We start from the raw sequence: 16,648 nt of genomic DNA on the forward strand, positions 1-16,648 counted from the left end.
TCTGTCACAGCACAGAGTTTGAGCTTCTCAGTTTGGAGTTGGATGGGGTTTCTCCTCAGCTGCAACAGTGACCACTGCAATTTCCCCGCAATTTTCTCCCTCATCTAGTTGTATCCAATTACCCTGATTGCATTACGTTTTCTCTGTACAGATACCACCCTCCACTGCTGACTGAGGAGTGCCGCAACTGACACACGCCCCCTCCGACACGTGTGCAGTACCGACTGCATCTTTTCACCTGCACGAGGTGAGTTCATATGCAGATAAGCTTTGTGTATGGAAAGCCACACCCTGATCAGCATTATTTGAAGTTGACCACGCTAAATCAGAAAAAAATAAGAGAAAAATTGCATAAATAAATAGAACAAAAAAGTATACAAAAAACATATTTTTTGGCAATAAAGAGTATGTAAACCCTTACATTTATCAACTGGTAAAACTTAATCCAGCAGAAATAATGTAATCAAGAATTTTGACCATGCAGTGATTCCTTAACCAGCTTCTTTTGGGTTATGCCACGGCATCTCAGTTGGATCTCAGCCTAACTTGCCATTATGAAACACCACAACCATTATGATGTAAATACACTGATCAGTCATAACATTATGACCACCTCCTTGTTTCTGCACTCACTGTCCATTTTATCAGCTCCACTTACCATATAGAAGCACTTTGAAGTTCTACAATTACTGACTGTAGACCATCTTTTTCTCTACATACATTTTTAGCCTGCTTTCACCCTGTTCTTTAATGGTCAGGACCCCCACAGGATCACTACAGAGCAGGTATTATTTGGGTGGTGGATCATTCAGAGCACTGCAGTGACACTGACATGGTGGTGGTGTGTTAGTGTGTGTTGTGCTGGGATGAGTGGATCAGACACAGCAGTGCTGCTGGAGTTTTAAATACCGTGTCAACTCACTGTCCACTCTATTATCCCTTCATAGTTAGTCCAACTTGTAGATGTAAAGTCAGAGACGATCGCTCATCTATTGCTGCTGTTTGAGTTGGTCATCTTCTAGACCTTCATCAGTGGTCACAGGACGCTGCCCATGGGGCGCTGTTGGCTGGATATTTTTGGTTGGTGGACTATTCTCAGTCCAGCAGTGACAGTGAGGTGTTTAAAAACTCCATCAGCATTGCTGTGTCTTATCCACTCATACCAGCACAACACACACTAACACACCACCTGGGAGAGTCCTGACCATTGAAGAACAGCATGCATGCTAACAAAGCATGCAGAGAAACAGATGGACTACAGTCAGTAATTGTAGAACTACAAAGTGCTTCTATATGGTAAGTGGGGAAGTGAGTGTAGAAACAAGGAGGTGGTTTTAATGTTATGGCTGATCGGTGTATACTCATGGCATTGGGACTTTTGCTGAATCAGTGATATTTTCCTGTAAAATCTTATGACTAAAACACTGTGGCAGCAAAGTGTCTCATAACTCAGAACCCCTGTCTTTTGTAGAAGTCACTATCCAAGAGGTTGATGTACTTTATTCAGCCTGGACTGCGTGTGAATAATGTGTTTGGTACAGCCATAAAATTACAATTGCTTTTGTTATGAGTTTTTGTAGAATGTGCCTATTATGATGAATACTGTGTCATATTTAATGGGTAAGTAATGCAGAACTGTAATCATTTGCTGTACGGTAGTTTTTACTTTTGTTCTCTTCTTAGAACCCCCCATCCCCCATTTTTTAATAAAAAAAAAGTCATACTGTTAAACTACTTCATTTGAAACTTCTGTTTCAAATTAGCACTCCAGCCTCCACTGATACAGTCTACAGTATGTTACTCAGCTAACTGCCAATGTGAGATGCAGCTTGCGAGAGAAGATACCGGGTATGTCCTTTCTGCGTCACCCATGGCGCTAAAGGAAAATTATTTTCACTGCTTGAAATGGGCAACAGAAGCCAGCAGACGGCATTTTATTCATTTCTAGTGCCAACTAGCACTTGCTGAGCATTGAATGCTGTCAGGATAAGTCTGTGACTATTTTGAGCTCCTGTTGACAGACTTGAGGCTTTCTTCTTTCCACATGGAGTCTTGAGAGATAGGGTGGTGTGGCACACACCGGCCAAACAAGGAAAGGATTAAAATGATCAAAGATGAAAAAAAGAAAACCCAATAATTAAAAAATACACCTTTTAGGATGATTTAGGTAAATGGTTGCTGTAGCAACCAGAAAAATAATATATAAATATAGACACACTATATGGACAAAACAAACAACAGTGGTACCTTGTAACTTAACTTCCCTCAACTCAAAATCTTTAAACTCAATGCCCTTCATCAAGAAATCTGTACCCTTAAACTCAACGTTTCCCCTAAACTTGATACATATATATATACCAATCAGCCATTACATTAAAACCACCTCCTTGTTTCTACACTCACTGTCAATTTTATCAGCTTCACTTACCATATAGGAGCACATCAGGACGCCCACAGGATCACCACAGAGCAGGTATTATTTAGGTGGTGCAGTGACACTGACATGGTGGTGGTGTGTTAGTGTGTGTTGTGTTGTGCTGGGATGAGTGAATCAGACACAGCAGCGCTGCTGGAGTTTTTAAATACCGTGTCCACTCGCTGTCCACTATTAGACACTCCTACCTGTTTGGTCAACCTTGTAGCCGTAAAGTCAGAGACGATCGCTCATCTTTTGCTGCTGTTTGAGTTGGTCATCTTCAAGACCTTCATTAGCAGTCACAGGACGCTGCCCACAAGGTGCTGTTGGCTGGACATTTTTGTTTGGTTGACTATTCTCAGTCCAGCAGTGACAGTGAGGTGTTTAAAAACTCCAGCAGCGCTGCTGTGTCTTACCCACTTATACCAGCACAACACACACTAACACACCACCACCAGGTCAGTGTCACTGCAGTGCTGAGAATGATCCACCACCCAAATAATACCTGCTCTGTAGTGGTCCTGTGAGTCCTGATCATTGAAGAACAGCATGAAAGGGGGCTAACAAAGCATGATGGACTACAGTCAGTAATTGTAGAACTACTAAGTGCTTCTATATGGTAAGTGGAGCTGATAAAATAGACAGTGAGTGTAGAAACAAAGAGGTGGTTTTAATGTTATGGCTGATCAGTGTACATTACATGGTTTTGCATGATTTTGTCACTGCTTATTAACAGCTCATATACATTTTTAACCATAGTTACCATTAATCTTAGGAAAAGTTTTAAAATATATAAACTTTATTACATCTATATATGATCACTAACAAAGTCATAACTTGCAAAAAAAATAGAAACATATAAAAGTATATTAAATGGCTAAATGTTGGCGAATAATACCTACCCTTGTCCTGGGTCTAGGGCGAGAGCACGTGGATGCTCCATCCCACCTGCAATCAGCGTAGTTCTCATTTCTCCATTCAGTTTGGCAACCTCAATCTGGTCCAGGTTACTATCAATCCAGTAAAGGTTGCCAGCAATCCAATCCACTGCCAGTCCCTCGGGGGTGGCCAACCCATGCTGAACCACAACCTCAATCCCAGTGACTCCTGCAAGAGCAATCACACCAACATCACTAACACCGCCAATAGTCTTGATGGTTAGCAGAAATCCCAGCAACAGTGCAATCTTCCCCCGTATGTTCATTTCTCCCAAACCTCATCTTCTACAAAAATGGCAAGCACAGTAGGAAAGCAGATTGACATTAGATGGAAGGACACTCTCCCTGGGACTTTTATTAAACATTAAAGACTTTCCAAAACTGTCTACAATCCAGCTGTTTGCAATTATCCATGGCTGTGGGAGCTTGATAAATGCTAACAATTGCTAGACAATAGCCATAGCAAAGGCAGCAGCCACAAAGAGGAAATGATGGAACTGCAGCAGTGGTCAAAAGTGCTAAATGGTCACCAAGAGAACTAGCAGCATTCATCAACTCATTCAGAGATTTTGTGATTTCCTTTGTGATTGAGCCCCATTTCTGTCATGGCGGGTCTGGAATTATTTTGCTACTAAAAACACACCCTGCCACCACAGGATTGACTAGGAACCAAGAACCAATTTTTTATTAGGGCAGAGCACATTTACCTCTGATCACATTCACCTTTGTTCATTCTGTTTTATTTTCCATAACCACTTATTCTAAACAAAATGATATAAGGCATAAATACACACTTAACAGAGTTTGTTGATCACAGGGCAGCACACTATCACCAATCTCCACACTTAAAATCGGGCATAAAGAAGTATATTTGCATTATTAAATTCTATCTATTTATTGGGGGTGGGTAGTCAGAAAAATAAATACCCAACATAACATTAAAAACACCTCCTTGTTTGTGCTCTCACTTTGTAGTTCTACAATTTCTAACTGTAGTCCATCTGTTTCTCTGCATGCTTCTTTAGCCTGCTTTTACCCTGTTCTTCAATAGTCAGGACCCCCACAGGACCACTACAGAGTAGATACTATTTAGTTGGTGGATCATTCTCAGCACTGCAGTGACACTGACATGGTGGTGGTGTGTTGGTGTGTGTTGTGCTGGTATGAGTGGATCAGACACAGCAGCGCTGCTGGAGTTTTTAAATACCGTGTCCACTCACTGTCCACTCTATTAGACACTCCTACATAGTTGGTCCACCTTGTAGACGTAAAGTCAGAGACGATCGCTCATTTATTGCTTCTGTTTGAATTGGTCATCTTCTAGACCTTCATCAGTGGTCACAGGACGCTGCTCACTGGGCGCTGTTGGTTGGATATTCTATTCTTAGTCCACTAGTGACAGTGAGGTGTTAACTCCATCAGCACTGCTGTGTCTGATCCACTCATACCAGCACAACACACACTAACACACCGCCACCACGTCAGTGTCACTGAAGTCTGTGGTGGTCCTGTAGAGGTCTTGACTATTGAAGAACAGCGTGAGAGCAGGTTAAAAAGGTATGTAGAGAAATAGATGGGCGGCCCAATGGCTAGGCTGTTCTGCCATTCCCCCCTCCTCAGACATATCCAATCATATACAGTATGATGCCAGACCAATTAAAACACCACTGAGATTGGTGCCACTGAGAGCTGCGCCAACCAAGTGCCTCATGCAAGCACACAATTAACAAATCACATAAAAAAATCAAATTGTGTAAGCTTGCTAATTCAGGCATATAGTATTACAAATAAATAAATTAAAAAAATTATTATTATTAATAGTAATAATAATAATAATAAAAGGTACAGCTGCTCAACATGAACACTAACAGTAATTACTAAAAGTAAGAGACTTTTAAACTAAACCTAATTATAACTGTTACACTATTATACCAGATATCTAGTAAAGCACTTGATTTTTCACTTGAAGCTCACACTGGCTGTTTCGTGCAACTACCCCCAACCATTTGCAACAAATCCGGACCACAAGCTGAGTCCCATGGTAATGCAGGGCTTTACCTCCTGTGTCTGAAAGCTTCCCCCTGTATATTTTGTCCTCCACCACATCTGTCCAGTACAGCAGGCTGTGGTTAAAGTGGAAGTCCAGAGCGATGGTATTCCTGAGCCCAGGCACCAGTAGGCTGTAGTCCCGCTTGTGAAGGTCGATTCTCCTTATCTCATGCCGAATGGAAAATATAATGAAGGCTTCAAAGGGATCTGACACCAAAAGAAGAGACAAATAAGAAATACACACGTCTTTACATCACATTCAACAATTCTAAGCAGACCAATTAATGTTGCAGTTTTAGGAGATAAAAAGTCGGTTACGCTGTGCATATGCTTTTTTTTAGGGCTCGACCCCCAGCACATCACACAGATGCTAACTGTCGTCCTCCGACTAATGACCCATTTTTGATTGCCCGAGACAATTTAAAAGCCTTTGGCAGGCATGCTGCTGTAAAGACATTAGCTCTCACTGGAAATCTCTAGATTGTGTATCCTGCTGTCATTGGATTATTGCTCCTTTTATTGCTTTGTGCACTGAGCACATACACCACATAAAGCTCAAAATGCCCGTAACCCTGCTATGAATTCATTAACAGCTGCAAAAGCAAATGAGAATATTAAGTAAAATTTTACTTAGGTATTCATTTTTACATTATACGGCTAAAGTTATTTGGAAACCTGACCATGAGCCTGTTGGACTTACCATTTCAAAAACAAATGGTATAAAAATAGAGTGACCTTTGTGTGATCTTTTGAGCTTAAAAACAACAGCCGCTTTTCCGATGAGGCTTCTCAAAAGACTTGTGTGTATCTGTGGGAATTTGTGCCCATTCAGTCAAATGAGCATTTGTTTCACTGGGCACTGATGTTGGTTCAGAAAGCCTCAATAGATGTTGAGTTCAGAGATCTGGGCAGGCTGGAGTTTATCTGAAAAAAGCTGTTCCTCATGTCTTTATAAACCTTGCTTTGTGCACAGGGTCACAGTCATGCTGGAACTGTTGATGCAAAGTCAGATGCATATAATTTCCTTTATATAATTAATGTATTACACCTATTAGCAATTGTTGTGGCTGAAACACATAAATTCAATAATTAGAAGAGGTGTCGCAATACTTTACAGATCCTGTTTGTAAACATCACCTTGATGAAAGCATGTAGCTCTCTAAAATCCCTTATCGCATCAAGTCACCCAAGATATGGGCACTAATGCACCCCAATCCATGTTACTGATAACAGTCTGGATGGTCTTTTTCATTTAAATTTTACAATTGCAGCATTTAGCAGATGGCTTTATCCAAAGTGTGACAGTATACAGTTTTGAGGGTTTGAGGGTTAAGGGTCTTGCTCAAAGGCCCAACAGCAGCAACCTGGCAGTGTTGGGGCTCGAACTAGCAACGTTGTGATTACTATTCTAGTACCTTAACCGTTAGGCTATGACTTGACTTTTCATCTCTGGCAATAACTCGACATCCATTGTTTCTGAAAACAAGCTGAACCGTGGACTCATTTGACCATAGCACACAAACTATTTGAGATGAGCTCAAGTCTAGAGAACTCTGGGGCACTTCCGAATAGAACTGATGTATGGCTTTTTCTTTATAAGAGTTCCAGTTTGAATTTCTTAATGTACTGGCATAATGTGTTAAATGACAATGGTTTTCTGAAGTACTTCCAAGCCCAAATGGCTATATTTATCACAGCAGTATAAGGGGGTTTCTCATGCCACAGGCATTAAGCAGACGCCTTTATCCAAAGCAACTTACAGTACTGTGACAGTATACAGTCTGAGCAATTGAGGGTTAACGGCCTTGCTCAAAGGCCCAACAGCAGCAACCTGGCAGTGTTGGTGGGGCTTGAACCAGCAACCTTTTGATTACTAGTCCAGTACTTTAACCGCTAGGCTATAACTCTGTGAATTCATCTGACCACAGCACACGGATCATTTGAGATGAGCTTGAGTCCAGAGAACTCTGGGACCTCTGAAAAGAATTGATGTATGGCTTTCTCTTTGTGAGTTTCAGATTGCATTTGCATTTGTACTGGCGGAATGTGTTAAATGACAATGGTTTTCTAAAGTACTTCTAAGCCCATATGGCTATATTTATCACAGTAGCATAAGGGTTTCTCATGCCACGGCATCTGAAAGCTCAAGGGTCATTCGATAATAGACATTGGCTTTTGTACCTTTTACTGATAACAGTCTGGATGGTCCTTTTCATTTACATTTTACATTTGTGGCATTTAGCAGACACCTTTATCCAAAGTGACCTACAGTAATGTGACAGTATACAGTCTGAGCAATTGAGGGTTAACGGCCTTGCTCAGCAACCTGGCAGTGTTGGTGGGACTTAAACCAGTGACCTTTTGATTACTAGTCCAGTACCTTAACTGCTAGGCTACGACTCCGTGGACTCACCTGACCACAGCACACAGACCATTTAAGATGAGCTTTTGTCCAGAAAACTCTGGGGCACTTCAGAATTCTTTATAAGAATTACAGTTTGAAATTTCTTGACATAACGGCATAATGTGTTAAATGACAATGGTTTTCTGAAGTACTCCCAAGCCCATGTGGCTATATTTATCACAGTAGCATAAGGGTTTCCTATATGATGCCATCTAAAAGCTTAAAGGAATAATCCGCTAGCACACCAGCGCTGAGATTCTGAACTCCCCGAGTTCGAACCTCAGCTCTGCTACCGGTCGGCTGGGTGCCCACTAGCGAGCATAATTGGCAATGCCTGCAGCAGACAAAACTGGTCATTCAAGTCTGCCGGGTGAGAAAAGACCGGACTGAAAGAGGGTGGGATTTTCGACCCTGACTAGTAGCCCGAGACGCCTGTACAGAAAGTGGAGGAGCACTGAGATCAGTGCGTGGCTCTCTGCATGCGAATACTGGCCTCACAGGTGAATTCACTGAAAGTGTGGGAGAATAAGAAGGGGTTGGTGGACTGCGCATGCGTCAGAGGGAGCGTGAGGCAGGCAAAAACACCCTCCTCGGACACAACTGGTGTCTCTAGCAGCGGAAGACAAATTGACTACGCTAAATATAATAAAGATAATTAACCCTCCCATTACCTTTGGGGTAACCCCATTCAATGTTTAACGTCTTCAAATAAATAATTGACATCATTTTTTTTTGCTTCATATTTAATGACTTTTCCTAATTTAATGGGGACAACTGGGTAAACATAAAATTAACATGATAATATGTTTTCAATGTCCTGTACACATGTTGTACGCATCGGTGTTCTTTGGGGTCAATTTGACCCCAGGTTGTTTTAGCTGTATAAAACATAAAAGAAATATCAACATTTTACACACATTTGTTTTGGTTGTTTAGGATGATATTGAGGTCACTATGACATGCAATTTTATAATCTTTAAAAAACTTTAAGGCCCTAACCTAACATAACCATAACTGTAGTAGTGCGTGAACCACTGATAGTTCACACAACATGGGGGAGGGGAAAACATCATCTTCGCGAGGTTTTTGATATTTCCCATGCTGTGGGGACAGAAAAATATGGTTCCCGTGAATAGAGACAGAGGATGATGTTGAGGAGGACCCTGATTATGAGGCATCCTGCTCTGATGAGAATGGGACCGTCAGTGTTTACCATTCTTTTGTCTCTCAACCACCAGCAAACACACTACCTTCCAAAAATGAAAAGTTATTATGGTCTGTCTCCCCACTTGAACAACAGTGTAGACTTAGTGCTCCTAATGTCATCAAAATGGTTCCAGGCCCCACCAGATACACTGTCATCCATGTCCAAGACAAAAAAAATCTGCATTTGGGCTCTTCATGACACCATCAATTGAAAAGGATATACTTGAGATGACAAATTTAGAGGGCACGTGTATGGGGACAGTTGGAAAGACTTGGATGTGACCCACATGCAAGCCTACATTGGGTTGCTCATTTTGGCAGGAGTGTACAAGTCAAAAGGCAAAGTAACATCAAGCCTTTGGGCTGCTGGCACTGGAAGGGCAATATTTCCAGCCACCATGTCTCTAAACACATTCCATGTTTTCTCCCGTGTCATATGTTTGATGAAAGAGAAACAAGGCAGGGCTGATGAGAGCGTGACAAACCTGCAGCAATATGGGATGTATGGGACAAGTGGGTTCAGCGATTACCCTTTCTTTACAATCCAGGCCCCCATGTGACTGTGGATGAATGTCTACACAATACATGTCTACACAATACATGCTGAAGATGATGATCTGTTTTATAAATAAAATCCTTCTAAATTTTTGAAATTGTATGTGTCAAATTGACCTCAAACATAATACATGTTACTATTCTTGATAACAAAAATAGTTTTTCATTCCAAATGTTATAGATAACAAAAATATTTAATACTTATAAATGATTTAAAACTATTAAAACACCAAAAAGATCTCTACCAATTTTAGGTCAATCAATGAGATTTTATGGTGATCTGCATATTTCTCCATATTCGCGTAAACAGGTATTCTGGATGTATAAGGGGGGTGGGGGGTGTTGGGGATGTTTTTTTTTGAAAGGCTATTTAAGTGGTCAACAAACAAGTATGTGACATAAACTTGGGTAAAATTTTTTAGTTATAATCATTTTCTGGTGGTTTAAATTGCTGGGGTCAAATTGACCCCAAAGATAAAAGGTGTTAGTAAATTTGAAGGTAATAGGAGGGTTAAGTGAATTAACTCCAAAGTGTGTCTTCTACAAAGAAAATCATGCTACATTTAGTTTACTAATTTCTATGCAATAAAGATCATGTGCTTACCGGTGCTGTGGCAGCTTTCTCCATCTGGTGCCAGCCTCCAGCCGGGGTGACACGAGCACTTGACTGTGGTCTTAAACTGCTCACATATCTGACTGCACCTCAGGTGTCGGGTGCAGTAGTCCAGCACTTCACAGCTTTTATTGTCTGACGCCAGGTGAAGGCCAGCTGGGCAGGAACAGACCACTCCAGTACTGGGAGCCACATTACACTGGTGACTGCAGCCTCCGTTTGTCTGTAAGCATTTGTCTAAGTAAACAGAGAGGAAAGATTATAATATCAACATGATTAAAAGAGGGTTCTAACCAAAGCTTAGCAGTTCAGTTTCATTGTTTTGTCTGGTCAACTTCATTTAATTTGTTAATATACATCCATTCTTGCATTTCAGACCTGAAACATATTTCAAAAATGTTCGGACATGGATAATTTAAAGCTAGTAATGATGTACAATAAACTCAATAATGATGTGATTTCAAACAGGTAATGTCAAAAGGTGATTGTATTCATGATCTGGTACAAAATCAGTGAGAAGCAAAAATGGGCAGATGATCTTTGCATTTTAATTGTATTTTTGCAATTAGTAGGGATATTTTTATAAGGTTAGAATCAAAGTGTAGTTCTTTGTATTATGTGATCCTTTTTTTGTTATATATGAATTTTGCATTTGGTGCATGCCTCAAAGGATCAGTATGTTCCATGAACAGCCCCTGCAGACCAGACAGGCCTGTAGCAGATGGCCTCAATTCCTTCAAAGGGTGAAGCTGCTTACATTTACAGCATTTAAATGCTTCTGTCCAAAGCGACTTACAAATCTGAGCACTTGAAGGTCAATGGTCTTGCTCAGGGCCCATCACTAGCAACTTGGAAATGGTGATCTGATCATTAGTCCAAATTTACATAGCAGACACTCTTAACCAGCCAGTACCTTAACCACTAGACTATAACTGCTTTATCAGTCTCCCAGTCATCCAGGGAGAGAAGTGTTAGTTTAACAGAGACATTAACTAGTAACTACAGTTGTAATTACATTAATTCAACCCCCATTGTTAATTAGGTTAAATAGCAAAATGTACAAAGTGCACTGATCAGGCATAACATTATTATTGTGTTGGTCCCTGTTTTGCTGCCAAAACAGCCCTGACCCGTCAAGGCATGGACTCCACTAGACCCCTGAAGGTGTGCTGTGGTATCTGTGCCCAAGATGTTAGCAGCAGGTCCTTTAACTCCTGTAAGTTGTGAGGTGGGGCCTCCATGGATCGGACTTGTTCATCCAGCACATCCCACAGATGCTCGATTGGATTGAGAGGGAATCTGGGGAATTTGGAGGCCAAGTCAACACCTCAAACTCGTTGTTGTGCTCCTCAAACCATTCCTGAACCCTTTTTGCTTTGTGGCCAGGTGCATTATGCTGCTGAAAGAGGCCACAGCCATGAGGGAATACCATTTCCATGAAAGTGTATACACGGTCTGCAACAATGCTGAGGTAGGTGGTACGTGTCAAAGTAACATCCACATGGATGGCAGGACCCAAGGTTTCCCAGCAGAACATTGCCCAAAGCATCACACGGCCTCTGCCGGCTTGCCTGCTTCCCATAGTGCATCCTGGTGCCATGTGTTTCCCAGCTAAGCAACGCACACGCACCCGGCCATTTACGTGATGTAAAAGAAAACGTGATTCATCAGACCAGGCCACCTTCTTCCATTGCTCTGTGGTCCAGTTCCGATGCTCACGTGCCCATTGCTGGCGCTTTTGGCAATAGACAGGGGTCAGCATGGGCACCATGACTGGTCTGCGGCTATGAAGCCCCATACACAACAAACTGCAATGCACTAGAAGCAGCATTAACTTCTTCAGCAATTTGAGCTACAGTAGCTCGTCTGTTGGATCGGACCACACAAGCCAGCCTTTGCTCCCCACGTACATCAACGCGCCTTAGCCGCCGCTCATGACCCTGTCGCCAGTTTACAATGCTATTTCCTTGGACCACTTCTGATAGATACTGACCACTGCAGACCGGGAACACCCCACAAGAGCTGCAGTTTTGGAGATGCTCTGACCCAGCCGTCTAGCCATCTCAATTTGGCCTTTGTTAAACTCCCTCAAATCCTGCCTAATATATCCCACCCACTAACAGGTGCCGTGATGAAGAGATAAGAGTTATTCACTTCACCTGTCAGTGGTCATAATGTTATGCCTGGTTGGTGTATATATTCAGATGTTTGCAATAAACCAATCAAACAAGAACCATTTAAGTAGTTCAACACAACTAATATAACAAGTGGTTTCTCCAAATTCAACACAAAATGTCACATTAGATAACAACTGCTGTCTCAACCTCCTGAATATAATCCCTCATAATAGCACACATTTGCAAATCATTTTTTGTCTCAGTAGTTTTATCAGGTGTGCTTAGATAAAACAGATCCAATAGTGGGTCTATATAGGGGTTTGTTTGCTATGATGTCTGCTTGCATGTTAGAAAATCAGAAACAGAGTTGTCCAAAAAATTAAGAGATAACTGCCTTGCACAAACCAGGAGGGGGCTGTAAGAAAATATCTCAAGGCATTCAGTTGTAAGCATAGTTCTCAAGTACAAAGTAAAAGTAACACTAGCTACACTACCTGGATGTGACAAAAAGAGGAAGCATCACCAGCTGCTACCAGATTCCTAATGAGGCATGTGATCAAATAATCTCAAGTAACTGTAAAAAGACTTGCAGCAAGATTTGGTGGCAGCAGACACTGAAGTTTCAGTTTGAACAGTAAGGTGCATACTAAACACTGAAGTTCTTCATGCCCTGACTTAAAGATGTACACCTCTATTGACCTAAAAGCAACATCAATATGACCCAGTATGCTCACAACCATATAAATAAGCCACAGAAGTTCTGGGATTCTCTTCTGTGGAGCAATGAAACAAAACTGGAACAATGTCTGAAGGAGAATGAATGAAACATACTCTGAAAAGAACACCCTGCCTACAGTTAAGTTTGGTGATGTTCTGGTGCTGATTTGTTTCCTCTGGCAATGGAAACCTGCAGCACGTGCAGGGCAAGCTTGGAGTAAAAAAAAAAAACTCCAATGGCCTGCATCCCTGACTTCAATGCCACTAAACACCTTTGGGATGTAATAGAACATTGATTGTGAGCCAGGCCTTCTTGGAACCAACTTCAACATATTTATTCCTATTCCTTTATTTTTTTGAATTTTTCCCAATTTTCCTCTCAGTCTAGTCGTATCCAATTACCCGATTGCATTACGCTTCCTCTCTACTGATGCTGATCTCCACTTCTGTTTGAGGAGAGTGAGACTGTGTGTGCGCAATAACCGACTGTATCTTTTCACCTGCACGAGGCGAGTTCATATGTGGATCAACTTTGTGCACGGAGAGCCACACCCTGATCAATGCATCGACTCTGTGCAGGCGGCATCAACCAGCCAGCAGAGGTTGTAATTGAATCAGTTATGTTATCAGTTACGTCCCTATCCGGCTCCCCTCCCTGTATGAACAATAGCCAATCGTTGTTCATGTAGCCGCCCAATCCAGCCAGATGGCAGAGCTCAGTTTCGAACTGACTAGCGTGTTTTACCGCTGCGCCACCTGAGCGGCCAATTAATGCAATTTTAACATGTAACTCAAACACTGACATCTGAATTTACAATAATACTAATTATTGTATATAATAATAATAATAACATAATCATTATAATCGTTTCATAACGAGCTTTACAAATGACAACAACAAAATAACATTTAAGATAAAACAGCAAATAATAGAACCAATTTAAAAGGGCAGGTGCACTTGTTATGAGGAATAAAATGTTAATTAAAATCGGGGGGAGGGAGGGGGGGTTCTTAACCCTCTTCTTTAATGTGCCAAAATCATTCAGAGCTCTCAGACCATTAGGAATAATAATAATAACAATAAGAATAACAATAACAATAGTAATAGTAATAGTAATAGTAATAATAATAATATCGTAATAATAATAATAGTAGTAGTGATAATAACAATAATAAAAATAATCGTAATAATAATAACAATCATAATAATAATAATAATAGTAATAATAATAATAATAGTAGTGATAATAACAATAATAAAAATAATCGTAATAATAATAACAATCATAATAATAATAATAATAGTAATAATAATAATAATAGTAGTGATAATAACAATAATAAAAATAATCGTAATAATAATATCATAATAATAATAATAATAGTAATAATAATAATAATAGTAGTGATAATAACAATAATAAAAATAATAATAATAATAATAACAATAATAATAATAATAATAATAATAACAATAATAATAATAATAGTAGTAATAATAATAATTAACAATAACAATAATAACTAATAATAATAATAATAATAATAATAATAATAATAATAAAGCAGTACAGTATAGTCTGTGTTGTTACTCTTACAATGTAGCTTGTAGTATAGCAGTTACTACATATTAATATTGTGGTGACGGCGAGGAAGAACGAGACATTTATGCTCTCTTTAAACTCAGTCGCTTCTGAACCACTTACAGAGCACGAAAAAGAGGCTAGAACAGACCACCCCCGCTATATCTATCTAGCACAGAACGGGTTCACACATTAAACGCAAAGTATATCTTGAAAACTGTATATTACAAACACAACACATAATAATTATGAACATACAAGTAGAAATGCCAGCCTAACCGCAAAACCCACTCTTTATTCTCCACAAAGGGATTGGTTCTGGCCATACTGGATTCTGGGATGCCAGACTCCCACGGCCAGTGAAGCACGCAGGGGAAATGCCCCCCGTCTGTCTATTATAATGGCGAGCCGGCCGGTCGCCACAATGTAGTTTGCCAATGGTTGGGTGGTATATCAATCCCCCAAGCAAAGAGCTGAAATGAGGTAGAATTTGATAATGTAGGAGGTAGAAAAACACAGCTGCAAGATGGTGTTTTTCTCAGGAAAGAAAATAAATCTTCACACCCTAATTAGGCTTGGCTAATCAATATTTCTAGCAAAGTCTGGAAAAAAAGAACATTATGCTAATTCAGACACTATTAAGAAGTGAAGTAGCTGCAAGATTGCATTAAAGTAACTGGCTTTGTGCAGTACATGTATGGAAAAAAAAAAGAACTACGCCTACGATGAGGATGTTTTTATTACTTGTAGACCTTAAAGCCAGATAAAATGTTAAACTCAGACTCTCTGTCTATCTTTCTACAGTTTCTTTTTCCTCCTGAACTCTTGTAAACCAAGCAGAACTCGGTTTTAATATGGATAAAATGACATTGTTTCAAGGACACTGTTCTTTTAGTGATTAAGAAGATCCCCACTGCACTGACAATAATTTAATTTTCTCCTCGGGGGATCCTGAAACCCACGGAGAAGCAAAGCCGTCTCTTCCCCGAGGGTACACGAGGGACAGGCTTGCTGTGCTGGCTCAAATCAATCAGCCCCTCAAGGTGCCACTGTATGATCTAATAGGCAATGAGGAGCCTGAGCGTTAGTGGGTCCTTTCATGCTGCCCGATGAGTCTTCTTCCTGCGCAGGGCCAGTTGGCTCCCACGGGCTTCGCTTGGTAACATGCCTAAATGTACAAAAATGTCAGCCTTGTCACAGTCTAAAGGATAACACGTCGGCCATTCTCTTGAGATTATTTTCGCAGTGATGGCTACTGAAGCAAACCCATCATCGTAGGCTATTTCAGGCGGGCTGTCATTATATTGTACCAATTTTGAACATGTGCTAGTGTTCGTTACACCAGCTCAAGGATAGAATTTAATACATGAACCGAGGGAACACTCCTGGATATTGTGTGCTGCCTTAAATAGAGTATCTTCGGGGTCTGTTCAACCATGAGGCGGTAAACACAATACACATTGATTTGCTCCAGGGTGTATCAATCTTGTCACTGAGCACACTGCGTTTTCTTACTGGTATTCATTATTGTTGCAATGTCAGATACTATCTGAAAGAAACATCAATGTGCAATCAAATAATGTAACCTGAGCCTTTTACTCACTGGGACCTAACAGAGGATCAGTACAGTTTACAGGATTTAAAAGGAAACTGAGACATTTTGTATTAAGGACAATGCTGTGTAATTCATACAGTTCTATCAAACCTGCAGTCCTGACCTGCCCCCAACAGAGAATGTGTGGACAATTTTGAAATGGAAAATGTGTCAATGACAACCCTGTACTGTTGCACACCTTATGACGTGTTTGCTGTCAGAATGGGACAAAATAACACCTGAAACACTTATCACTTGGTATCCTTAGTGTCAAAGCATATTTTAAGTGTTGTGAGAAGGAACTGCGACATTACAAAGTGCAACCCCAAATGAGAAAATCCTTTTCTGTGTCCATTTAAAAAAAAAAAAAGACCTGGAATGCTGATTCATCTGACCACAATACACGTTTCCACTGTGTGATGGTCCATCCTAGATGCCTCCGAGCCCAGAGAAGTC

General features: G+C 40.6%; 1 protein-coding gene across 1 annotated transcript in view; it reads right to left on the bottom strand.

Annotated features, from left to right (window-relative positions):
- lrp1bb (low density lipoprotein receptor-related protein 1Bb) overlaps positions 1–16,648 on the bottom strand; it is a 488,452-nt gene that overhangs the window by 270,523 nt on the left and 201,281 nt on the right. Inside the window, exons 23-25 of the mRNA XM_063005338.1 lie at positions 10,173–10,418; positions 5,413–5,610; positions 3,319–3,523 (exon numbers count right to left, since the gene is read on the bottom strand). Coding sequence (XP_062861408.1) covers positions 3,319–3,523; positions 5,413–5,610; positions 10,173–10,418 — 649 coding nt within the window. The remainder of the gene's footprint in view (positions 1–3,318; positions 3,524–5,412; positions 5,611–10,172; positions 10,419–16,648) is intronic.

The sequence above is a fragment of the Trichomycterus rosablanca genome, chromosome 12 (assembly GCF_030014385.1).
Source record: "Trichomycterus rosablanca isolate fTriRos1 chromosome 12, fTriRos1.hap1, whole genome shotgun sequence".
Lineage (NCBI taxonomy): Eukaryota > Metazoa > Chordata > Actinopteri > Siluriformes > Trichomycteridae > Trichomycterus > Trichomycterus rosablanca.